The 27,014-nt window shown below is 49.6% G+C and overlaps 1 protein-coding gene across 2 annotated transcripts in view; it reads left to right on the top strand.

Annotated features, from left to right (window-relative positions):
- The first annotated feature begins 20,207 nt into the window (after positions 1-20,207).
- HEG1 (heart development protein with EGF like domains 1) overlaps positions 20,208-27,014 on the top strand; it is an 89,865-nt gene continuing 83,058 nt past the window's right edge. The window contains exon 1 of one of the 2 annotated variants that reach the window (XM_053220963.1): positions 20,208-20,673. In XM_053220963.1, the coding sequence (XP_053076938.1) occupies positions 20,349-20,673 (325 nt within the window). In that variant the 5' untranslated portion in view covers positions 20,208-20,348. The remainder of the gene's footprint in view (positions 20,674-27,014) is intronic. The other variant, XM_053220964.1, reaches the window with a different exon arrangement.

Raw genomic sequence — 27,014 nt, 5'->3', positions numbered from 1 at the left:
ATCTCCTCGTCTCAAGAGCCTTAAGGATTGGGATGTGGCTATCTTTGGGGGTACCCCTTTTCAGCCTACCACAGAAGCCTTTAACAATTCTGCGTTTTACTCTTTTGGATTCTGCATAACAAGCTAAAAAAGTAATGCCTCTGAAAAAGGTGGTACTGAGCTTGAAAACCACACACAGCAGAGGATTCAAGTATCCAGGTGAGAACTTTGCCAATCTGATTCATGTTATAGAAAAGAGTAAGAGAAGGACAGGGTATAGAATTTCAGCATTCCCCTCAGTGTTGGGGATACCTAAACGAATAGCTCACAGTCTTGTGTGGGAGGCAGATGCTAAACACACCGAACCATCTTATTAGGTCCAAAAATCTTGTGTTTCACCCAAACCATATTGTGTAAATGGTCATAGTAACCAGTACAACAATAATCAGATGATAGCCTGGGATCTGCAGGAAGCAGAAGTTCCCTGGTGCGCCCAGGGAAGCAGGAGCGAAAGGAAACAGGACTGAAGCAGGGAAAGAGGCTCCACATTGAATGAGCAACGCTTTAGCATCAGGGGCGGCTAAACGCTCCATCTCGAAGTACCCTTCTGAGAGACTGTAGGGACACCTGCATCTCAGGACCTTCTTGCAGAAGGAGAAAAGGACGAGAGTTCAGCCACTGGTTTTTGTTTCCCACAGTCAAAGTTTAGCCATGAGATTTAAACCACCTCCCTGCTTCAGTCCTGACCATACTTGTGATTTGCACTCTGTGAGCACCTAGCAAGTTCTGCAGGAAGCAGCAACCTTATTCTGTGGGAAATTGGCTGGAGCCTAGCAGAACTGGTCACTACAGTGGTGGCTGAGATGGAACAAGTGGCCTTGGCCCCAGAGACAGGTGGGTCAGAGAGGATCTGAGGTGGCACATAAGGGATGTTGCCAGAAGTAAGTACAGTTGTCAGAAAAATGAGACACAGATGTCACTGGATCATTCAGACAGTTTGCTTATCCAAAGGCTGCTCAAAACTGTCAGCATAGTCGGGGTTTATGGCAGTGAGACTAGGAGCATTTTCTAAAATAGGTGGAGGGGAAAGTTCTGGCCTAAAGATTTTGCCAAGGGATACACTGTTGTGGATGAGAATGTGAATGAGTGAGGGTCATATGACACCTTCTAGGACCATGACTGTCACCTTTCAGGCCATGCTGTCTATTGATTAATCTATCCAATGATCTATCCTTCCCCCATCTATGTATTGATCATGTATTGATCTAGCCATTTATCTACCCCCCGCCCCCACCCACCCATCCATTGACCTTCCCATCCATCTATCCATCCATGGCTGGAGCCACTGTATACATGCCCAAGACCACCTCACCTGAGCCAGGTACCCCTCACCAATCTCAGAGCTTTGTAATGTAAAAATATGACTACAGGCCGTTCAAACAGAGATGAACTCAGCCACCACCCTCACACTTCCAGGGTGAGTACAACCTCATTCTAGAACATTCTTGAGTTCAGGGCTGGGAACCAGAACAGTGGTCATTTCTCAGATGTCTCCGAGAGTCATGCTAACAAGTCCTCTGACCTACACAATAGAGTATATCCTGTATAAACAATTATAAATTAATGTGGAAGTTCGAGGTTCAGGATTCCATCTGCCTTCCTCCTCTCCAGGTTTCTGAATGAGGATGTATATTTAAGGATGGGAAACAATGTTCCAATTTATGTATTAATACCTGGACAAAGGTGTAAGAGCAGTAGTGGAGAATGCGGTTGAGGTCAGAAGGTCGAAGCGAGGCCTGTGGTGTCTAACTTTGTTCCTTTTGAATATATATCACTTCTCCCAAAGACTCTGGGATGAGGAGCTGGAATTAAGAGAGAGAATGACCAGCTGACCTCATCACCCAGTAACAGATGAGCAGAGATCATAAGGTGACCACACATTGCCTTTCAACTCTGGGTCCTGTTCGCCAATGAAACGTGGTCCCAGCTTTGACCAATCAGATTGGCCTCCTGCTTCCATGGGGAGGAGCAAACATAAGAAGCCAGGTGGGGTGGGGCCAGAAATGTTCCTTCCTTCTGCGGTGGTGTGGCAGAGGGAGCTTGGGTGGTAGCTTCATCCTCTCCATGGGCAGAGGAGGAAAGTGAGGAGAACTGAAGGGACCCAGAAGCAGTAAGAGCAGTGACAGAGGCAGACACAGGGATTGTGAATAGGCAGAGAAGCCCTAAGCCACCCTTGATAGCAGTCAGGAGGGGCTCCCTAGAGGAGGAGATATCTGACCTGCATCCAAGCACTTGCCGAAGAGAAGAGAGGCGAGACATTCCCAACAGAGGGGACAGCGTGATGAAAGGTGTTTGCGGTAATTCAAGATTTCAGAGGCAAAAGAGTGAGGCAGTGTGAGGCAAGAGAATTACAAGGCAAGGGCCAGGTCCTGAAGGGGCTTGTAGCCCACTCTGTGTGCTAGGAGAAGGGAAGGCTGAGAAATGATAACAAAAACCCATCTTCAATATTTTATGGGACTTTATCAGAAGATCCTTATAGGAATTAAGTAAGCACGATCCAGGAACACTCCAGCTTCAGCTCCACTCCTACCTGGACACGTGTTGGCCTTTTGCACTGGAAAGGGAAGGGGGGCGAGTGGTGGGCTTTCACTCCTGAGGTCAGAGCAAGTGGAGGAAGAGGCTGCAGAACCAGCCCCGAACTCTGCAGGGGCAGGGACCAATCACCCGAGGTTCCCAGAAGGCCCGCTGTGTGCTGAGTCCCAGCCGCACTAGTAGCTGGTGAGGATGGGCTGTCAGGGCAGGAGGAGGTGCAGGGTAAGAAGAGAATAGATAGAGTCCCCCGTCCTGCTGTGTTACTTTCCTATCCCCTGCTGTAACAATTACCACAGAGTTAGTGGCTTAGAGCAACACAAATATATTCTCTAATGTACGGTTCTAGGAGTGGGTCTCACTGGGCTAAAATCAAGGCATCGGCAAGGCCACGTTCCTTCCAGAAGGTCTACAGGAGATTTCCTTGCTTTTTGCAGCTTCTAGAGGCTGCCTGCGGGCCTCGGTGGTGGGCCCGTCCATCTCCCAAGCCAGCAACCAGCCATCATTTGTGCTCTGGCCTCTGCTTCTGTTACCACATCTTCTCCAACTCCACTGTCTCCCTCTCCTGCTTTTAAGAGCTTGTTTGGAGACCCTAGCAGGAGAGAGCAGCTACCCCTACACACTTGGCTGAAGAACGGTCCACCTGTATCAGGGAAGGTCATCCTCTTCCACCAAGCACGCAGCTTCTGGAGGGACACACATAGAGCCGTGAGGGAGGAAGGGGACACACCCGTCTAGCCAGCCAGATCAGCCAAATCAACCCTGGCTATCAACGGGGTGACAGATGTCGCAGCCAGATCACCTTCACATCCCTTCTGCCTTCAAGGACCCGTGCGATGACATTGGGCTCACTGGATAATCCGGCATATTCTCCCCATCTCAGGGTCCTTAGCTGAACTCCATCTGCAAAGTTCCTTTGACCATGTAAGAAATGTTTCATAGGTTCAGGGCCATCTTTGGGGGCTGAGGACCAGGGAGACAATGGAGGTACACAGCCACACAGCAGTGCAGCATACAGCCAAATGACACTCTACAAGTTGAATTCACACATGCTGAGGAGACATGGAGGGAGGAAGACATCCAGGAGACTTTTTGGGGAAGTGGGTTTTGAACCAGGTTGGGCAGAGGATATGGAAAGTCTTGTGAAACAGCAGAATGAAGTTCAAGGACAAACGAGACAGAAGGACCAAAGCAAGAGAATGCAAGGTCTTCCCTTCAGCCTAATGACTCTTCTTCCTACCTTTGACTCTTAAGTGGATTCACTTGGAGGGAGTTTGGTGTAGTTGCAAATTCATGGGATTTGGGGAAGCAAATCTCCATTTGAATCCTGGCTCTACCACTTATCAGCTCTGCGATCTTTGGGAGGCTTTTTAGCCTCTCTGATCCTTGATGTCCTTCTTTGTGGAATGGGAATTATAAGTCCTTCCTGACTCCAAGTGGCATTGTGAGTACTAACTAAGATGAGATGCACATTTTTGGGGGGGAGGAAATAAAGGTGGAGGAGGTGTCATAAAAGGGTTCTTCTACCAGCGCTGCTGATTCCATGCCACTTAACTGGGGGGGGGGGGGGGGGGGAGGGGGGACACAGAAAGAAAAAAAAATCCACGAATCATTGCACTGATTCTTGGCGTCTACTAGCCTGAAATTTCATAGCAGAGTGGAGTCCTACTGCTTCAGCCGCAGACATAGTGGGACACACCTTCGCTAGCCGGCAGCAGGAAATCTGCGCATGCGCAAGAGCAAGGCGAGCGGGCAGAGTTGCCTCCTGCCATTTCAATCTGCGCTTCCCCATCACCCCCTCAGCTTATCAGATTCTTTGGCCACATTCCTATACCGCTTCTCCTCTCAAGCTTCTCCCTTCCCTTCCCTTCCCAGAGCCTTGGGTGTTTTTCTTAAATATCAAAAAACCTACTCACCAGTTTATTTGAACCAAGACTTACTCTAGAGCAAATAACCCACTTTCTTGCTATGTCTTATCCCCTCGGTGTCCACATAGAGCCCAGGAGGAGAAGATCAGATAGTGGTTACATGGGTTGTGGGGGGGAGGAAGGGCAGTAATTCTGTACTGTTTGCACTTTTCCACAGACAGGGGAATGCCGAAGTCTGTACTCATCACACACTGCTCAGCATCCCTGCATCTGGGAGATGTGCCTGGGCTCCTTTGAGGGGCCTCGTGAGCAGAAATAGATGCCAGTTTGTCAGTTTGAGGCAGTGAGTGGAGACATAAGCCCCTGACTCTTGACAAGGTACTCTTCTTGGGGAGAAGGTCACACTCAAGTAAAAGGCGAAGCAGATGGCAAGAAAGGCCCATCAGCATCAGGGGGTCCCCAGTTGGCTGTGCTCCTGGGCAGGCAGCCCATCTTGCAGCATCGAGGCTGGTACCCTTTCTCTGTTCCCTAGTCTGATGGGCTGGGAGTGAGTGGAGGTTGGATAGCAGTTGACCCTCACCACCATTCACTAAGGTGGTGAGGCAGAAGGAGTTCTATAAATGAGTCTCTAACGGAGAGCCTGGGCTTTTCCCTGTTTTATTTTTTGTTTGAAAACACAAGTGTGTGTGTGTGTGTGTGTGTGTGTCTGTGTGTCTGTATCTGTGTGTATATGCACTTTCCTGTCTGTTAGAGAAGTCACTATATAAAAGAAGCTGGACTCACCAAATGTGAAACCTGGCTTAAAATAGGGGCCCTGTGGTCTACATCAGATTCACTTTGGGAAGCCTTGAGGGTGAGTGGCATTTCAAAGGATTAGTAGCTATCCCCCAGCAGCCAGCAGAAGGGCTTGATGAACACTGATCTTTGTGATGTGACCTGCAGCATATGTGATAATAGGTCGAAGATGGAGAAAACAGCCCTGCTTTCAGATATGAACCCCAAACTGAAAGTCACAAGGGCAGATGCTCCAAATGGCAGTGTCAGCTTCTAACTGAGCTGCTTATCAGATGGGCTATTCTGTGTAACTATGTGTGTCTGTATCAGTCAGGGTAGACTTGCTGCTGCAACAAATAGCCCTCAAATCTCATTGACTTGACACTTTACACATTTATTTCTGGCTCATGTCCCAGTCTGATATAAGTGAGAAGGGGATGAGCGTTCTCTTCACTGTAATTCAGGGACCTAGGTTCCTTCTGTTTAGCAGTCAAACATTGTCTAGGCAGGCAGGGTCTTCCCCTGAATTCTCAACATCCAGCTGGTAGGTGGAAGAAGAAAGGGACACGTGGAGGATGCCGTAGAAGTTTTCGGGCCCAGGGCTAAAAGGGCTCATGTCACTTCCTCCTATGCTCCATTGGCCAGAACTAGACATATAGACTGTCTAAAGGAAAGACTGACTGGGAAATACAGAGCGGCTGTGTGTTCAGGAAGGAGAGGAACCAGGTTTGGTGGGCCTCTGGCTGCTGTCTGCCACCCTCTGCCACTGTGCTCAGGATGTAAACAGCTGGAGTGGGTTCCTTATTGATGGCAAATGAGTGAATCTCCTAATCTGTTCCATGTTGTTTCACCACACTTGATCCAATGGTTCTGCCATTCCTTAAATTGTGCATAGAATTCCATGTTTAGTATTCTCTTCAGAGCCTGTGAATATTCTAATGAATGGCAAATTTTTATTCCTTGAGGGTTCATTTGAATTCTGGAAGCACCCCCAAATCACTAGGGACCCAGTCTGGGAATAAGGGGACCAATCAAGCTAAATTTTCTTCTTTGGGTCAAAAATGAAGGGTGAGCACAGAGCCAACTGACTCTTGAGGCAATTTCCAAAGTTGAGGTTCCAACACAACACATTTTGAGGACTGACAGGACCTCTCAAAGGGCTAACTTGAAAGAATATCATGTATTTATTTTTAAGTTTTTTAAAAATCTATTTATTTTGAGAGTGGGGAAGAGCAGAGGGAGAGGGAGAGAGAGAGAATCCCAAGCAGGCTCTGCACAGTCAGCATGGAGCCCAGCGTGGGGCTGCAACTCACGAAACCCTAAGATCATGACCTGAGCCAAAATCAAGAATCAGACGCTTAACCAATTGAGCCACTTAGGCACCCCAAAAGAATGGCATTTATTGAGATAAATTGTGTGGGTTTGCATGCATGCATGTGTGTGTGTGTGTGTGTGCAGTGAGTGACAGCGATTATGGTTCAGGCGCTCTTTTATTCATGACCTGTGGTCTTTTTTGCCTAACCAGATTGAAAGACCTTCAGTTATAAATCATCCCAATTCGTGGTTTTAAATCTTTTTTATGTGCTCTGTCAACTTATCCAACCTATCATGGATTTTTTCAGTCACTCACTTGGTAAGTATTGAAGTCTATATGTGCAAAACTCAAAGAAAGAAAGAAATAAAGAAAGAAAGAAAGAAAGGAAGGAAGGAAGAAACTGTGAAACCAGATGACAGCAGTTGCTTTGTAGCTCAGTCTGTAGGTGCTGGAAGCAGAGTGTTCTAGGATGAAGAAGCAATAATTGGGCACAGACTTCTTGGATGGCCAGGAAGAGAGGAACGGGGCTTGGAATAGACTGCACTTGGATGTTTCAACCAAAGTGTTCTAAGAAGAGTAATTACCTGCAAGATTTTCTAATCGACTGAAGAGATTAGATCAGTTCATCTCTGGACTGAAGTTTTACTTTTCTGGGGAAACCCAGTGCCCTGGAAAATCTTCACGTCTGTTTTAGAATTAGTCATGTTACCCCAAGACACCCGGCCTGAGCTTATCTTTTCCCCACAAGCAGTAGCTAGAAGTGTAAGAGATAGGGGTGGATCATGCTCTCTGGCTGCAGTTCCAGGAACGAATTTGAGGATCCCATCATTCTATCATACAGCTGTGTTCAGAGATGAGGGGGCAAAGCCTTATTTCTGAAAGTGTGGTTCTCAGATCACCAAGGTAAGAAATCACCTGGGATTTTTTGCTAAATCGAGATTCCTGGGCCCTTGCCAGACTTACTAAATCAGATCTACTGAATCAGCCTAAGCAACTTCTTCCCCAGGCGATTCTCTCAAGTTTGAGAAGTACAGGTGGAAAGGCTTTGGGCTGACCCGAATCTGAGATTAGTTGTCTTCATTATCTCCAGCCTCTGTGATAGGCGTTAGCACTCCCAGACCAGAGCTTTATGTGATGTGTGCTGGCGAGGTAAGCTGGTCTGTGCCGGGGTCCAATAAACCGCCCTGCAGGGAGGCACTTCCCCATGGGCCACACTGATTAGCCAGAGACAAAGCATCTCACAACCTCATCCCACTAAGAACAGTGGAGTTGGGTTGTATCACCTTGGTGTGCATGTGAGTGCACAGGTGTGTGTGTGTGTGTGTGTGTGTGTGTGTGTGTGTGTTTGCTTGCAGCTGTGGGTCTATTTATCTGTAGACCTGGATATATATGTTTTGTTCTCTCTGCCATTAGCTAGTGCAACCCTCCCCTTGCTTTCTGCCCCAGCCCCCAAATCCTCCCTTCTTTCCAGTCCCACCCCTTAGGTTGCTAGGGCTCCATGGTCATGGTACTCAATTGCAGCTGGGGTCCTGCAATTCATGGTCAATCCTTAAAAATTAAATAAAATCTTTCCTGAACCAGGTGTTATACTAGATACCCATATGCATCGTCTTGTTTGATCCTCAGAACAACTCAGTGAGGTAGGTACTGCTGTTTCCCCTATTTTACAGATGAGGAAATTAAGGCTCAGGAAAATGAAGTAATGTACTCAAGATCTCATAGCTGGTAAGCGGCAGATCTTGATTTGAACTCAGATCATTCGTTGCTCACAGTCCACAGTCCCCGTGGAAGAAAGTCCAGCTCTTCTCTTCTCTCTGTAAGTCCTCAGCTGCTCATCCTTTACTTCTAGAGCAGGCATTGGCAAACTATAGCCCCCTGGGTCAAATCGAGGGCGGGGCTTGTTGTTATTTTAATTGAGGTGAAATTCATAAAATGAGCCATTTTAACCATTGCCTGTTTTTAAATTCTTTTTCATGTTTATTTACTTATTTTGAGAGAGAGAGAGTGTGAGCGTGTGCACAGGAGAGGCAGAGAGAGAATCCCAAGGGGACTCAATCTCAGGAACCACCCAGGCACCCCTCAAAATAAGGTTTTATTGCAGTTCTGCCCATTCAGTCACATATTGTCTGTGACTGCTTATGCACTACTGTAGCGGAGGTGAGCAGTTGTGACAGAGAACATATGGCCCACACGCCTAAAATATTGACTGTCTGGCCCTTTATGGAAACAGTTTCCTGCCCTCTGCTTTAGAGAGTATTGACCTGGATCCAGGCCCTTGGGAATGAGTTTTCTCAGACATCTGTGTCCCCATGAAGAAACACCCATCCTTCCTAAAGGTAAATTCCCCTCTTTTGTTGTATGCCATGCTTTTGTACCTCATGGACCTAGCTCCTCAGCAACCCCTGTTTCCTCCTAATTCCTCCTGTTTCCACCACCCACGGGTCAGTCCTGGCAAATACACACCTTTGCCTGATCTGCTGTGTCCCATCCCATTTTTCTTTCTTTTATGTCCAAATGACTGGTATAGAGAGGGTTTACACCTGGATATTTCACCTTCTCTCCTTACTTTCCCTCCTTACCTTCTACAATCCAGCTTCCAGCTTCTGCCCTTCAGTTAACCTTTTGAACACATCTCCATGTGGATGTCTTGGAGTTGGGTGAAATTCATATAATCTACCTGGTGTCCCATCTTTGCAAAGGCCATGGTATCGTGTTGTCCTGCTGTCCAAAATTAGTTTGTCTTTGTCTCTCTCTTTCTCCTTACATCTGTTCTGCTACCAAATTCTGCTGCCCCCCCTTTTTTAAAAAATTTTTTAAATATTTATTTATTTTTGAGAGAGAAAGACAGAGTGCAAGTAGGGGAAGAGGAGAAAGAGAGAGGGAGACACAGAATCTGAAACAGGCTCCAGGCTCTGAGCTGTCAGCACAGAGCCCAACGTGGGGCTAGAACTCAGGACCAGCGAGATCATGAGTTAGGCCAAAGTCGGATGCCCAACCAACTGAGCTGCCCCGGTGTCCCTCTGCTGCCCTTTTTGGAAATGTCTCTTGGGTTGCACTCTTCTTCATTCCCGCCATCAATTCTTTGGTCCAGGCCTCCATCACTTCCTGTCTGAATCACTACTGAGGCTCCTCACTGGTGTCCCTACCTCCTCCTTCCTGAGCTCATCTCTCAGATACTGAGAGCTCAAGTAGAATCAGGGCCTTGGTGTTTGCTTTCACCATTCTTTCCAGAGTCTTGTCCCTGCTGTAGTCCTCAGCACCCGTGTCATATACTCTCTCTTGCACTGAAAATGTTCTCTTTTGTTTTCTTTGCTCGACAAACTCCTTCAGAAAAGAATTCTGATATTACCTCTCTAAGAAAGCTTCTCCAGAAAATCCTCAATGTTCTTAGAGGACTTGCTTCATACTTTTGTAAAATAACTTCTTCTACTTACTTGTAGGTCTGTACTTTCTCCTAATCAGCTGGCCAGTCGAGGGCAGAGACTATATCTATCTTCCTCACCTCAGAGCCTAGCATGGTGCCTGTTGGTACTGAGTAGGTGCTCACTAAATGCTTCTTGAGCAACCACTTTGATCACATCCCTCTACTGCTGTAAGCTTACACTGAGTCTCTCCTGCCCACTGCACTAAGTTTAAGGCAGTGGTTTTCAACCTTGGATGCACATTAGAATCATCTGGGAGCTTTTGAAGACTACTGATGCCCCAGCCCCATAGCCAGAGATTTGGATTATGTAGGTGGGTTCTAAGCACTGGCATTTTGTAAAAACTCACTTGGCAATTGTAATACCCAGCCAGGATTGAGAATCACTGGTCTGTCTGATGCCTAGTTTTCATACTCTCATTCATTTCTCCATCTCCGCAGGAGATCCTGCTCAGAACCCTTCTCACACATGTGGCCTCTTCCCAAATTGCTCTCTCTCATTCAGACCACCCTTCTCTCCCCACTCAGACAAGGGCAGGGACCCTGTAGGTTTGGCTCCCCAGAGCACCAAGCACAGGGCTGCAAGTGTTGGGAGAGGTCCCTGCAGAGTGTGAGCCTGAGCGCCCAGGTTTTGTTTTTTTTCTTTTTTCAAATCTTTCTTTATTTTTGAGAGAGAGAGAGAGAGACAGAGTGTGAGCAGGGGAGGAACAGAGAGAGAGGGAGACACAGAATCCGAAGCAGGCTCTGGGCTCTGAGCTGTCAGCACTGAGCCTGACGTGGGGCTCCAACTCATGAACCACGAGTTCATGACCTGAGCGGAAATCAGACGTTTAACTGACTGAGCCACCCAGGCAGGCGCCCCTGAGAGCACAGGATCTATTTGGGTTGGGTGGGGAGGAAGAACTGGGTGTGTTCCTAGCCTGCCTCCACACCAGTGTGTGGACAGCACCCGTTTCCCTACACGAGTAAATGACCCCCTGTTGGCAGAGAGCACAGAGCACCCAGCCTTAGATTTGCTCCGCTAGCAGGCATGCAGCCCTGTTTCCTGTCCCACACTCTTCCAATCCTCTCCTTACAAAGTGGGGATGGTTCAAGGTAGAGGAGAGGGCACTGGGCTGGTGTCCGAAGATGAGTTCGGGTTTGGCCTTCTGTGTGTCTTCTGCAGGCACATCCCTCCTCTTGCAGGTCCTGGGCCTATCGCTCAGGTCCCTGCAGCTCAGTCAGTAGAGTTTTTACTGCTGTCTTGACAAGGAGCCCCCAACTCCTGAGGCCACTCGGAAGGAGCAAAAGATGTCACAGGCCCGATGTTTCCGCTTGCTCATGTGAAACAAAGACCTTTGGAAACAGGACATTTTGAGACATTTATTATCTTTTTTTAATTATTTATTATCTTTGAGAGATTTACTTATCTTTTATTGTCCACAGTGGGTCAGAGATTAGAAGCCACAGCTTCAAATATTCCTTTTTTCCAAATGTTAAAAACAGATAAATCATGAGACTCATAATGTAACTGTTATTTAGTTTAACCCATGCTGAAAGAACTCGGGATGGCAGTGACCCGTGGGGGTGGAGAGTGGAAGGGAACATGGGTATCTCTCCCTTTGAGCGCTAACCACACAAAAGCTCTGTTCATTGAGCTCCGCATGGCATATTTATGGCACAGGTGTACTTTTCTCTCTGCTTATTTTTTTGAAGTTTAATTTATTTTGAGGGGGAGAGGGGCAGAGGGAGAGGGAGAATCCCAAGCAGGCTCTGTACTGTCAGCGCAGAGCCCGACACGGGGCTCGAACCCACAAACTGTGAGATCATGACCTGAGCCAAAATCAAGAGTCGGATGCTCAACCAACTGAGCCACGCAGGCACCCCTCTATGTATATAATATTTTATTAAAAACATTTTTTAATGTTTATTTATTTTTGAGAGAGAGACAGATTGTGAGCTGGGGAGGGGCAGAGAGAGGGAGACACAGAATCTGAAGCAGGCTCCAGGCTCCGGGCTGCCAGCACAGAGCCCAACACGGGGCTGGAACTCATGAACTGTGAGATCATGACCTAAGCCAAAGTCAGATGCTTAACTGACAGCCACCCAGGTGCCCCTGTAGATCATATTTTAATAAAAAGTTTCAAATAGTTGCTCATGCCCTTGTGAGAAATTCAGACAACACAGAAGTACACATGGTCTTCCAATGACTTTAAAAAAACCCAGCAAATGTAAAAGTTGATAACACAAATATTTTTTTTAAACACCTTTCGTTCTAAGTAACGGTGTGTTAAAGAGAAGAAACAGAAAAGAGAAGGACAGAAAGATCAGGCATGAGGTAGGTGATTGGCAGAAAACCATACAAAGAGAGAGAAAGAGAGAAAAAAAAAAAGAGCCTGATGGAGAAGTAGGGACACGGATGACCAGGGAGGCACTCACTGATGCAGAGTGAGATGTGAAGAAAAGTAGAGATGGAAGTAAGCAGAAACAGCCCCATGGAGGAGACACCTTTGGACAGAAAGCAAAAGAGAAAGGCCAAAAGAATGGCAGGGGGCAAGTGGGGAGCCCAAGGAGCCATAGAGGAAGGTGAAACCCCCCAGACTCACAGCACAAGGCAAAGAGGAGCGGCAAGGGGACAGGGGGAATCCAGCTGAGAGATAAAGGTGTGGGTCTTGCACCTGATCACCACTGGATTGCCGCTGCTTGTTGAAAGGCAGAGGAGCTTTGCAATCACATGAAGACATTGGCTCCCCAGTGACTCTGGATCAGGGCCCGGCACTTGGAGGCACTCATCAAATAGGTATCGACTTATTGACTGAATGAAATGATGCCTGAAACCCCAGGCCCCTCTGCCCGCAGTAGGAAGTTCACCTCTGAGTGTTCTGCTCTTTCCCTAGGGCCCTGGCCACTTTGCCCAGTGTCCTGGCATCCTAGGAATTTCCCTGCCTGCTCCGGGGAGGATTTTTCATGCTGGAAGATTTTGCAAAATAAGACCACTTTATCAAAATCCTGTTGCGTCGGAGAATGTTCCTGGCTCATTGACGTTTCCAGTGTGTAACCGATTTTATCGGAGGAATGTTATTTGGAATGCAGTGGTCCTTTCAGATGGGCAGACAAGAAACGGAAGGTCATTCGAGGACCCACCCCAAGCTGTCTAAGTTAGAACTCAGGGTTGCCGTACATGATGCTTGGGAGCCTGGCCAAGCCATGAGCAAGCCTTCCTCCCTGGAGGAGGTCCCAGTGGTTTGCGGTGGAATTGTGGTGTTTATATCTCACCTTGGCCCTCAAGGCAAATACACCAGCTGGTGGATATGCAGCGAGGGCTCCCGAGGCCTGGGGTCCAGCAAGCAGCTCAGCTGGACCTGGGCAAAATGAAACCATTCCTGACATTTCAGAAAGGGGACAGTAGGCTTCTTCTGTTTCTGGGTCTCTGAACAAAAATGGTGCTGGTGTACTAAGTGTGCCGGGGGGGGGGGGGCTTAAATCCTCCCTCCTCTGTTGTAAGCCACGTGCTTCCAGGGTTGGTTGCTTCTGTTTCCAGAGGTTCTTATACTGAGTGGGATGGAGAGACTGAGACAGGAGGGGAGGGGATGTCAAGGGAGGTCAGAAGTCTTTGTTCCTGGTGGGAGGGAATCTACCCCGAAGTGGGACAGGCTAAGGTGCTCCAGCTCAGGCCAGGGATGCTGGACACTGGTCAGCAACGAGGGGCAAGTTGGGAACAGCTAGTGCTGCTGGACGCTCTCCACTAACATCCGTGAACCCTTGACAGAGCTGGGTATTCTAGCACGTTTCTCTCACTCTACAACTATTTCTAAACATCTTCATCGTCCTGGGTAGACTGGTGTCCCCAAAAAGATATGTTCAAGTCCTAACCCCTGGTACCTGTGAATGTGACTTTACTTGAAAAGGTCTTTGCAGATGTAATCAAGTGAAAAGGAGACAATCCCGGATTAGGCTGGGCCCTAAATCCAATGACTGTTGTCCTTCTAAGAAGGCCATGTGGAGACACAGACATGAAGGGAGAAGGCCATGTGACTACAGTGATGTGTGCACAAGCCAAGGAATACCAAGGATCACTGGCAACCACCAGAAATTAGGATGAAGCGAGGTGCCTAGGTGGCTAAGTCGGTTAAACATCTGACTCACGATTTCGGCTCAGGCTGTGACCTCACAGTTGGTGACATCGGGCCCCGCACCAGGCTCTGCACTGTGAGCACATAGACTGCTTGGGATTCTCTCTCTCCTTCTCTCTCTCTATCCCTTTACCATTCTCTGTCTCAAAATCAATAAACTTAAAAAAAAATAAAGAAATTAGGACGAAGCAAGGAAGAATTCTCCCCTAGAGCCTTCAGGGGGGAGCCTGGCCCTGCTGACTCCTTGATTTTGAACTTCCAGCCTCCAGGTCTGTGAGAGAATAAACTTCTGTTGTTTTAAGCCACCAGGTTTGTGGTTCTTTGTGATAGCAACCGCAGGAAGTGAATGAATATATTTGTGTTCCTCAGAATTTCAAATCCCTCAGCTCCCTGCTCCTGCTTCAGTCCCTTCACACTTAGCAGATATCTTATATTTGCTATTTAATAAGGAAAATGGAAGTCCTCAGCCAGAAATCCAGACCCCTTCGCTGTGCCCCCTCTCCTCTTTTCCTCCTTCCAAGGCCAGTCCCTCTGCCTGTGCTAGGAATTCTATCTCCTCCTGCTTCTCAGAAACCTTATCTTGACCACCATCTTTTCTCTTCCATAGAGCTCTGATTTTCTCTCTCCCACATAGACCCTTTCCATGTTCAAATTCTTCCCCTAAAAGTAAGGAAAACTTCCCTACTCCTTCATTCTTCCCCTTCAAAGCCAGACTCTCTTGATACATCATCTTACCAGTGTGGTTTCTTCATTTCCCGCCCCTCCCTACTCTGTTGCTGCCTCTGCTCCAATTGCTACATTCATACCTTCCTTATTATTATGGTCAGAGGGGACTTCCATGTTGCTAAAGCCAATGGGTATTTTCGGTCTTCACCTTACTTGACCCTTCATCAGGGTCACATACTGTTAATCAACATCTCCTTCCCTTTGCTCCAGTGACGTGACTTTCTCCTGGGTCTCCTCCCACATCTGTGGGAGGAGATGGCTCCTTCCCCATCTCCTCCTGGCTCAGTCTCCTCTCCCCAGCCATTTCATCTTGTGGCCCCAGGGCTCATTTTTAGGTTCTCTTCACTTACCATAGTGCTCTCTTTTCTAGGTGATCTCATTCCCTTGTGTCCAGATCTGGACCGCAGACTTGGACCTCTCCTTTCAGCTCCACATCTGCACATCTGAATGCACACTTGACATTGCTACTCAGATATCTCAGAGTCACCCAGACCCAAGTCCAAAACAAAGTTAATGATCTTAACCTCAAAGATCTAGTTGTCCTACGCTGTTTCCTCTCCTTGTGAATGGTACTACCATCCAGCCAGTCGTGAAGGCTAAAAACTCAGGAAATCTTTGACCTCTTCCCCCTCATCCTCCACATCCATCAACATATCTTATGGATTTTGCCTCGTACAATCTCAGATCTCTTCTGTGAACTGATTTCTATCATCCTTGTCCAAGAATTATAATTTCTCACTTGGACTCCAAGAGTTCAGACATCAGCTCTTGTTTCTAAGTCCTTCATTCCCCTTATCATAGCCAGAATAATGATTTATTATTCTGTTGCAAATCATGTCACTCCTCACCCCCTTTCTCTTTTCCACTCCCACCTCACCCTACCTCCCCAACTTAAAGCCTTAAAATGACTTCCCTAAATTCTTAATGTAAAGCAAAAACCTTTGAAATTAGCTGTTAGGGTCTGTCTGATCTGGTTGCTATCAAGATCTCAAACCTCACTTCCCTCCCTCTTCCTCACTCTGTGCTCCAGCCACATTAGTTTTCTTTTGGTGTTTTACATTTATCCCAGTTCTTCCTGCCTCAGGACCTTTGCACATAGTATCCCTGCTCTCCTTTGCCTGATGAACAGTCTATTAATTGCCTATTCGGCTTTCAGAGGGTGGCTCAATCTCAGGTTTACAGGAAAACTGAAGACCCCTCCCAAGTGTTCTCCTTCCGGGCACTTTCCACAATGACAAATTTACATTTATGTTCTTTTGATTACTGTCTGTCTTCTCCAAACCTTTAAGGCCTATGAAGTCTGAGACTCACCCAGCATCCAGCACAATGCTAGGCACAAAGTAGCCACTTAGTAAATATTTGTTGAATGACTAAATAAAAGAAAGAAGGTACTGTGTTGGAGTCTGGGGATACAGAGATGAATGAGGCATGGAGCTTCTCAGAAAGCAGCTCATAAATTGGGGGATGGGGGCAGGGGACAACCCAACGAGAGGATGACTAAACAGACTCAGGGTATAATGGGGTGATGAGTACATAGAAGAGGAGCACGCCAGAGGAGACGGTGCTGTCTGGGCCCCGCTCACCACCCCCGGATGAAGCTCAATCCAGGTGTCTGCTGGCTGATCTCAGCCCTCAGGGATCCTAGTCCTGTGATGTGACTGCTATGCAGCCACCACTGTATCCCATCCATGGCAATGCCACCCCACACTGCCACGAATCCTACAGGCGCTTTCCTAAGGATCTGGGCACACATCAGGCCTGAGCAGAGTGCAGTGTTATTAAAGGCTCTGGTTACAATTAGAGCATCTTGTGGAGTGCTTCAGTTGGAAGAGCTCTGTGCCTTCTGGACAGTGATCTCATCACATCCTCAGACCAACCCGGGGATGCAGCAAAGGGTAATGATTTCTCTCCCCACTCTACAGGTGGGGAGACTGAGGCCAACAGAGACCACTGGACTTGGCCAAGGAGTGAGAACAGTTTGGGAACGGAACTTGGAGAGAACCCAAAGCCCTCTCTACGGGGTCGCACCAGCCACACCAGTTGGCAGAGGACAGCTCCTCAGGCCAAGGATAAGCTGCAGCAGGAGTCTGTAGGCTTGTTTACTTTGGTGCAGAAGGACATTTCATCAGCTCTTGGAACCACAGAATGCTAAAGCAGATGGGCCCTCAGAGATCATCTGACTCAGCACCCTTGTTTTATGAGGGAGGAAACTGAGGCCAGAGCAATGAAAATCCTTTACCCTCCCGTTCCTTCCCCTGCCCTTCTGATAGTGAGTGGTAGGTCACAGACTGCTAGCTGTCTACCCACATCCCTTCTCCCCTTCTTTGCCCATATGGCTAGACTGTATTTCCCAGACCCCTTTGCAGTTTGGTGAGCCATGTGACCATGTTCTCTCCAGTGGGGTGTAAGAGGAAGTGAAGGATGCCACTTCCAGGCCTGGCCCTTTAAAACCTCCCATGCTCACACCTCCATGTTCTTTTCACCTCTGGCTGATTGGGATGTCACTTCCAAGGGCAACCTTGGAAGCCATACATTGAGAATGGTAGAGCTGCCATGGTGTGGATCCTTGGAAGGCTGTGTGGAAAAGAGCAAGCCGCTGACCTGAACGTCAGTGCCTAAGGCTGTTAGGAGAACCAGAAGAAGAAAACATCTGTGATGTGAGGCTGTAGCACTTGGGGCCTGTAGTCCTGCAGTTTGGCCTAAACCTCATTTAACCAACGCAGGCAGAGACAGAAAGCCCCTGCAGAAACTCTGACCACATGCAGTATTGGGTGGTAGAGACACCTGGCTTACTGCTGAGTTCACTGTCAACCACTTCGGAGTGTCCCCACTCCCACCCATGGAGAGGTTAGGAATGCCTGACTCCTAACTCACGCCATCTGGGAACCAGGTCCAAGCTGGCTTCCCGACTGTTTCATTTTAGATCAGTAGATTCCTAGTGCTGGGAAACATCTGAAAGGTCATCTGATTTGTCCCCTGGCTCCAGATAGGGCCTCTTCGAAGCCATCTAGGGTGACCAAAAATCTTATTTGGATTTATATATCCCTGGGAAGGAAACACCACAAATGTCCTTAAACACCTGTTTCATATCTCCTTGCTAACTGTGTCAGAGGTCTTTACTGAACCCTAAAACACCAGAGCTGGAGCACTCCTTAGCAATCATCTCAGACAGTCTTTGTTTCGCAGATGAGGAAACAGAGGCTGAGATCACACAGTTAAACAATGGTAAAGTCAGGACAAGAAGCCAGGGCTCCAAGACCAAGCTGACTACTTTTTCTAAGGTTCTATCTGCCTCCAAGTCTCTCCTGCTGTTTTCTCTTATTCTGTCCTAGAAGGAGATGAAAAAGTGCCAGGGTCCATTTCACCGTGTTCAGTCTTTCCAGGTTCTCCTGCATCTTCCCCTCCTCCTCCACAGGTTAAGCCCTTCCCAGCTGACATGACGTGTGCTTGGTTATTTCTCTTAGAAGGCAGAGAGGAGATGAGAGAGAGAGAGAGAGAGAGAGAGAGAGAGAGAGAGAGATCTGTGGTGCCCAAAAGGGAGGGACATGTCCCACGTGCATGTTTGCTCCTTGGGCTTTGGTAATGAAACGCAGACTCTCTAGCGGGATCTCTGAATCCACATGAGAAGCCATTAAACCCTTAAATGTTGTTACTGGTTGCCTGGGAGGGCGCCCATCCTATGTGAAATGTACTCCGAGGAAGGGAGGGGGTGGTGGTGACCAGAACCTCCGAGTGCAGTGTCTTGGCTTGTTGGGGCTTGTCTGGCTGCGTCTGGACAGCTGGGTAGTTCTGCCTGTTAATATGAGAACAGGATCCTGAGAAATTGAGCTGGGGCCACGAGAGCAAATCAAGTTACTTACAGGGGATCATTGTATGGTACTTTCTTGGAAAGACCTGGAAACTCCATGTGAGAGCCCTGGCAAGTTGGGTTTATCTTGTGGTTGTTCAAAACAAAATAAAACAAAACCAAATCGTTACTCCCCACTCCCCCTTTTAAGGTGAGGTTGTTTATACACAGTATCCTTTATGTTTTCTGCCAAGTGACTCACTTGGACTGAATCACTAGAAAGTGGGCCTAGATCCATCTGCAGCTGTCCTGGACACCATGATCTGCTCATGGCCCTGGAGGTGGGGGTCATGGAGCTCTGGAGACAGCAGAGAGGAGTGGAGAAATGGGGTGCAGAGCCAGGCCTGAAAGGGAAGTCCATACTCATAGTTTTCTGAGCATCTGGTGGTCAGATAGGAGTCCCCAGTGGAACTGAAGAGATTCCCCAAGGAACTCCAGTGTTCCATTTCAGTTGAGACATCGTCTAGATTATTGCAAATTCTGTATTATGGGACCAGAATTAATGATGCCACACAGTCCTTTACAGGTAAACCTCTTAATATTTGGGTCTAGCTTCAGAATTTTGAGTCAATTATTTTCCCATTTTGAGCCCCTCTTTCTTCACCTAGAAGTAAAGACTCTTGCAGTCCCTGAAATTTAGACATTTATTTACTGGGAAGGGAAGGGATATGGACACAAATGGAACTTCATTTGCCAGGAAATGTTGTTTTCATTAAATCTTTGAATTTCTCCCCCGAAAGTTTTCATTTAAAATTCAGTGATCCCTGTGTGTCCTTCTGTTTAATTTTTTGATCTGCGGCCCTTTTTCTGATTACGAGTTTGCCTAGCCGTGCCTGAATTCACAGTTTTCTTTTCCCTGCGGCCTGTTTGGGTGTCCGGGAGGTGACATTTCTGCCGAGCTCTTGGTGCGAGCCAAAGTTCACATCGGAGCAGTGGTCCGATGGGGTTGGAGTCCGGGCTTGAGAAGGCGCTGGGGGATAGGATGACTCTCGGGTTGGCCACAGGGCGAGGCGTTAGGCTTGGCAAAAGCGAACCCAGCACCAGCCCAGAGGAGTAGTGGTGGTGGCGGGAACGGGAGTGGGGGTGGGGAGGGCAGTTCAAACGAGCAAGGGGCAGTGACCGCGCGCTGTGAGGAGCAGGGGAACAGGTTCCACTTCTCTCACATATCAAAGCACTTTGTACAATCCAGTTAGTGCAAATCACATCACCCAGTACCTGCTTTTTACCCAGTTACTGTGCATTTAAGGAGTTGGGAAATTCGGAGGACTCGGTTTTTCTGATTTTTTCTCCCAGTGGCAAAGTAGCAGTGATGGGGGTGGGGAGGGCGTGTGTGAGTGTGACCGAAGTTGGCCGGCAGCGTGGCCCTCACCCCGCGGTCCCCGGCCGGCCCCCGCCCCCTTCCTGCCCTCTCCCCGCCCCCGGGCCCGGCCGCGCTCTGCCGGTGATGTCAACCCGAGGAGGAGCCGCCCGCCCGCCCGCGGCCCGCCCGGGCTAATTAGCATGTAGCGGCTCCGGGGCCGCCTCCGCCGCGCCCGCCCGGCCCCGGCCGCCCTCCCGCGGCTCCCCACAACTTTTGAGGCGGGGACTGCGCTCGCAGCCTCACTTCGCTCACTTCCCCGGCCCCGCGCGGCGCCCGCCGCCCGCTTCCCTCGCACCCGCGGCCGCCCCGCGCCCGCCCCGCGCGCCGGGCATGTGAGCGCGGGCGGGCGCCGCCACCATGGCCTCGCCGCCGCTCCCGCTCCCGCTGCTGCTGCTGCTGCTGCCGCTGCTGCTGCTGCTGCCGCCGCCGGCGGCCGCCCCCGGGACGTGGGGGCAGCCGCCCTCCCCGGCCCGCCGCGCGCCGAGCCGGGCGCCCCTCGCAGGAGCGGGGCTGGCGCGGCCGCCGGAGCCCGAGCCCGGCCCCGAGCGCGAGCCGACGCCGCCCACGCCGCCCCGGGAGCGCCGCGGGCCCGCGCCCCCCGGCCCCAGCCGCACGGCCCTCGGGCCGGCCGCCGCCACACGCCGGGGACGCTCGCGCCGGGCCCCCCAAGGCGGGAGCGCGGGTGAGTGAGAGCCGCGGCCGGGCGCCGGGAAGCCCCGGGCGGGGGGCGTGGGCGCGCTTCGGGGCCGCATCCCCCGCCCTAGGCCCCTCCGCGCGCTCGGTCCCGGCCGCCCCCATCCCCCGCCCCGCTTACCTGGGCCGCTGGGGACCCCGGGGGTGGGCCGCGAGGGAGGGTGGCGAGCGGGGAGAGTGCTGTCCTGGACTCCATCGCTGGTGGCGGGACTGGGGGGTGTGACCGTCCTGTTCTCCCCCCACCCATGGAAGAAAACTTGTCTTCCGTGGCGTACCCTGGACCTCTTCCCCGACACCTCCCTTTAACAAAAAGAAAAGAACCTCCGCCCCACCAACCTTCCAAAGACGCTTCTCCCACCTCGGAGGTGGTAACATCTTCCCGTCAATTCCCCAATCCCAGTCTTTTCCTATAGATAGAGAAATGGCCTCTCCAGATACAGAGCGTAACTTTCAAAGATAAATAACTGATATTTAAGGGTTCTAGCCTTGAGAATATTGTAAAGGACAAAGGATGTAGTTGGAAACACAACACTCTACTGGTTCTCTCTAAAAGCAGAGGAGGGACGGGGGCGGGGGGGGGGGGGGACAGTGTGGAGGTGGGGAGTTACAAGGGCAAACCCTTGCGAGGCAAACGGTGACACAGGACTGCCCCTGAGCCTCCCCTTACTTTCCCAATGGGCTGCTGCTCCATACATAGCCCCTGCCTATCCTGCTCAGAAAGGGACCTGCCCCCTCTGCTCTGGACTTTTATCCAGTTCCTTCTTTAGATCTGGAAGAAATGCCAACGACCTAGGAATTCTAACTGTGACACCATTGTGACCTTGAGAATGTCACCTCTTTTGATCTCAGTTTCTCCATCTGTGAAATGGAAGTAATGATCCCTGTTTCTCCTAGCCTTCTAGTGATGGTGTGACAAAATGAAAGTAAAAATAAATGAAAGTGCTTTGACTAGTCAGCAATGTGGTGGTGTTAGCCACTGCCTTCCTGTGAGTGACACCAGGCACATGCTCTCTCTCAGGGTTACCTGGAAAAGCAAGGTTGCTTGCAACACTAGGCATTGATTTGAAGTTCACGTGAAGGTTGAGAAGATTTCATCTAACTAATTGGCACTTTAAGTTTCTCATATCACACACACTATCTCGCGTAGGAATTAGCTTGCTTCATTGAACCTAGGGATGCTTCCTCTAAATAAGAAAAATGTTTTTTAAAAAAATACACCTCCCAGGAAAAAGTCAACTCCCATCATTGCAGAATGCCTTGTCCTTGTGAATATCTAAGGCACTGGCACAAGACTGAGAAACTGAGTAACAGTAAGGGAAGAGAGGGGAGAGAGAAGCTATAAAAGACCTATCAGAGACCTACCCACTGTGTAACTTCAGATAACTTACAGCATATATTGTTCTAAGTTCCACGAGAAAGAATCAAGAACATAAAAGAGAACATTCCCTGACTTTCTCACACTAGAAAAGTAACTAAGGAACACCGCATAGTATTTTGTAAATTTTCTAAACGGAGAGCGGGTGTAGGGGATTGAGGCCATTTCAGAGGAGACACCCAGGAGCTGAAGGCAGGTTTCTCTGGCTGGGGGTCAGGCATTCTTAGCTGTGGGGCCCCAGCCTTGTTAGGGGTAGGTGGAAGGGATGCTAACTTGCAGGGACATGACTGGATAAGGCTGGCACTTGAGTCTCGTTCCTTCTCAGGGCTGGGACCCCTCACACATCACAGAGAGCTGGGTGTTACACAGGGAGAGGAACAGTGGAGGGAATTAGCCTAGGGGACTCAGCAGGTAAGAATTGGGGCTGATGTCCTTTACTAGTTGGGACATCCTCCCCTCCTGCCCTAAGTGACCCACACTTCTTCATAGATATGGCAGGTAACACTGCTAGTCCTGGCTTTGCAACCTTCCCGTTGGATGCATTTTGGGAGCAGAGAGCAATGGAGGCTTCGGGTGCATGAGGCTCTGGAAGAATGCATGTGGGAGTCCCAAGAGCAGGTAGCGGAGCCAGAGTAGTCCAAAATTTCTCTTACCTGAGCAGGTCTCTCCTGGCACCCCCACAAAGCCCACCCAAGATGCACCTGCTCTTCAGCTGATCTAAGGCTGGGCCTCAGGTGGGATGTTAGAACGGTGAGAGTAAGAAAGGAAATTGATTGCCTGTTAACCGCTAGACACTAGTAACACGGCTGAGGATGCGAGCATGTCCTGTGCTTGTTTTCTGGTGGTGGCTCAAACAATGTCACTTAGAGGGAAAAGGAAACAACGAACAAGAAATCCAGCAATAAGTGATTTCAGTGAGTCTGAGTTTCCTAATAACCTCTCAGGATTTTCTTTGGACCCTTTTTGATTGGCCACCGTGTATCACAAAGTACAATCAGTCACTTCCCAAGGCAGCAAAGTCTCAACACTGAGAGAACCTCCAGAGGCCCTCTGGTCTGCACTGAGTCCCATGTGGGTATCTGCCCTCTCAGCACCCCTGACAGATGGCCATCCAGGCTCTGCAGTAACGTTTTTGTGTTTGGGGAGGTGCTCGCTCCTGCTGGTAATAAGCCCCAAGTCTTACAAATGATGTGCTTCCTTTGATTGTCAGGGAAATTGCTGCAGCCCGTTCTGCTGTGGGGATACAGGTGGTCGGTGCCTGGCATTCATGGCTTGGGCTTCTGGATACACAGGCATCAATGGCAGGGGCCAGAGATGTCCTTTTTTCCCTTGGGGGCCATTTCTAGCCCTTTTCCTCTTGGCAGAGTCCGGGGGTCTCATTGCTGAGTAGCCTTGCTTGTGTTCCGTCTGTGGGTTGTTTGCCAGCATTAGGCTGCACGTCCTCCATTTGCATACCCACCTATCATCCTGCTGGCTGTTCAGATCCATCGCTGGTGTTTGAGCTGGTGGAGATGGAGACGATGCCAAGTCCTAGAGATTTTCTTTTTCTTGGTGTGTGTATTAACAGCTTAGGGCTTCTGAGCCACAGTTCTGAGCGCTTAAGTTTATATGCCTTGATTTTTGTGCTCCATAGGCCATGCTTTAATTGTGAGACCTGCAGATGAAAGGGGAAGCGAAAGGCTTAAGTCCTAATGAAAATCAATGCGGATGGGAAGAACTTTCCCACCCAAAGGGGAAATGACGCTGAGTAGCTGAGCAGCTGGCCCAAGGAATAATAATCTTAGAAAAATGCAGCTCCCTGGAGTAAAGGAAGCGCTGTGAACCCAGCCCCTCCTGGACTGCTCCATCGCTGTCCCCTGAAGTGCTGTAACTTTTCAGGCCAACTAGCTTTAGCTGCTGGGAGAACCACTACACAGTGCAGCGAAGACGAAGGCCGGGCAGGAGGCAGCCCCGTAGGGAAGGGAGTGTGTGTGGCTACCTCTCCCCTGGCTGAGGCTGGGAGTGGTGCCGGTAGGGATTTCTGAGGAGCCCGCTTGCTTTGATGGAGACTGCTCCAAATTAGAAGGAAGGGTGTGGGGAAAGGGATTCTCTGTGGCGTGCGTGTGTTTAAAAGCCACATCCTTTTAACCTGGCAAGAACCCTTTTATTGCTTCCCTCGATGGGCCTGCAAATGCTGAACTGGTATTTTCTGCCCAAGACCTGACTGGCGTGGATAGAGGCAGAACAAAAGATATTTGGTGCCCAGCTGGGCAGTGACTGCATACCTAGTCCTGGGAGGCTGGGGAAGGAGTCTGTGCCCTCCCGGTGGTCCCGGTGTCTCCCAGCAGCCCTGCCCAGCTGGCTGGAAGCAGTGTTCTTGGAGTTGACTTGTTGCTCTCTCAGAGACTCACAAAGCGAGCGAAGAACAGGTGGCGGTTGTGGTTTCGTTAGCCACTTATTACCTTCTTCCGTGGCTTCCCTTTGCCCGCCCTGCTTTTGTGTGAGTGGGAAATACCAGGGACGGAGATCAGTTTGGGTCTGTCTTTGGACTTGAAGCCTTTGAGCACCTATGTGGTCTGGTTGGCGCTTTCCCATTTAACCCTCAAAACAGTCCTGTGAGGGATAGCACTGCTCTTTTACAGCTGTGGGAACTGAATCCTGGTGAGCTTGGATCACGCAGTAAATGGAGGAGCCAACATTCAGACTGATTTGACCAGATTCACCTGTTGTTTCCATGGTATCGTGCAGCCCCGGTTTTCTCAGCAGCCCGATGGTTCTGGATCTCTAAGACCAGTGCAGTGTTCTGCTTCTTCTCTTCTCCGTCCCTTGCTCTTGCCCCTTGTTTTCGTTTTCGTTTTTGTTTTTGTTTTTTTGAGATCAGGGATGAGAGGCAGAATGTGGATATGACAGCAGTGATGGGAACAACCTGCTGAGTGGAGATCCAAACAAAAATTTTCTTTTGGAAATTGCTCAACACAAGAGCATAAGTCTGTATATATGTATAAAAATGGCATTTTATATAGACATTGTGAATTACACTTCATCTATATGCCAATCCATATGTTACTGATACCAGAGGTAGCTCTGTTAATTATTGCCCAAACTGAAATGAGTTGATGACATTCTTAATGGACTCTGCTGGGAACGTGGCCGGTGTTATGGGGCAGTTGGTATGAACACCCCCTCAACAGGAGGAGAGGTTGGATGGTACCCCATTCTGATGCTCTAGACTTGTTTTCTTTCTAACGTCTGTGCATGCCCTCTTCCACCCGTTCCCTGTTCATCTGGTACAGGCAGAACAAAGATGTTTCTATCCTGGCTTCTCCCTCTTCCTTTGTGGGAGTGTGGCAGATGTGTCAGTCTGTGTCAGTTTAGCTAATCTGTAGACCCGAAAACACGGCCAAGAGCCCTTTCTACACATGAGGGCTACACAAGTCGGTGGTGCCCCTCAACCCCGTCACCAGGGAGACTGTGGTGTGTTAGTGAACCAGAAGTGAAGAAATGTCACAAGCAGATCATGCCGACCCAAGGAATGGTGTGCAGAGGTGAAGAGGCTGCTGGGCGCCGGTAGTCCAGGCAGGAGGAAGGTGTGGGCTGGGATATGGATAGCACAGAGGGGGTAGGGTTTTGGCATCAGCAAAACCCCAAATACTGAAAAGCTTAAGACTTTTCAAATGGAGGTGATCAGTAGCCGGGAAGTCCGGGGAAGAGGATTTGGGAGACCTGCTAGGGTCCAGAGTCACTGGAGTGAAGACCAGACTGGAAAGGAGGATTCATACCGATGGTGGAGGGCTCGAGAGACCTGCCTGAGGCATTTGTGTTTGTCACATCTGCACTGAGGAGCCCTGAGAGCCCTTGAGGAAGGAGCAGTATTGCGTGCTTGGTCGGTGTTCCTTTGTGCTTGACGCTGGGACTCGGGGATGAACCACGTGTGGGTCTCTGCCCTTCCTACAGTCCAGGACTTAGTTCAGAAGTCTGGGAATGCTGGCAGGCGTTGTATCGGTATGTTGGGAGGAAAACACTGAAAGCAAGGCATGGGCTAGAATGGGAGCGGTGGAAATTGAGAGGGAGCGTTGCAAGGGCCATTTAAAAGAGGAAGGTGGGAGGGCCTGGGGACTGCCTGGCTGTGGGGATGACGAGGACAATGGCAAAGAGCTGGCTGGCCCTGCAAGAGGCTGCCTCCGCTGGAGGTGCTTTCACTGTAAAGCCTGCAGCCTGTCCCAGCGGAAGTATTGTGCAGTCACGGACGTGGAACTGAACTAGGGGGAAGCCAGGGTCAGAGTCAGCCTGGAAGGGCGAACCTCAACAGCAGCTGAAGCCAGTGGAGAAGAGGAGGCAGACTCAGACTCAGTGGGTCAAGAGCATCCAGTGTAGATGGTGAGCCAGGAAGCGGCCTGAAGGTGCAGCTGAGAGGGGGGCAGTCTGGAAGCTGGCCATGCATGGGCAGAGGAAGTTACAGATAGGTTGACATGAACCTGCCTGAACTTGCTTTCTCATCCAGGTATATCCAGGTTAAAGGGGAGAGGGAGCCAGGAAGAATGAGGCCTGAGGAAAGACCACTGGATTGATTCTGAGAAGTTCAGGGGAGACTTTAAGAACAGGAAGAGTTTGTTTACCTTAAGGGAGACAGCAAACGCCCACCACCCCGGATGAAGTTTAACAGGGACAAGAACTCTGAATTCCCACCCCACTCTGCCGTCAGGAATTGGCAACAGGACCACTTGTTACTTGAATGAGAAACTTAGAAGCACTCGATATCCAGCTCCTTCCCTCACCCTCTGCATCTTTGTTTTGGTGGGGAAGGGGGACTCTTGATTCTGTTTTTCGATAGATATATCAGGGATCTGCCCTCACCATCTCCACTATTCTGTTTTGCTCTCCCCGCTTCCACGCACGCTCTCCCGCTGATCCATGTTCACAGAGCCCAGAGCGATCTTCTTAAATGTAATTCAGGTCATCTTACTCTCAGGCTGAAA

This window comes from Acinonyx jubatus, chromosome C2, assembly GCF_027475565.1.
Source record: "Acinonyx jubatus isolate Ajub_Pintada_27869175 chromosome C2, VMU_Ajub_asm_v1.0, whole genome shotgun sequence".
Lineage (NCBI taxonomy): Eukaryota > Metazoa > Chordata > Mammalia > Carnivora > Felidae > Acinonyx > Acinonyx jubatus.
Note: the sequence above shows the minus strand (reverse complement) of the source record. Positions and strands in the feature narration are given on the sequence as shown.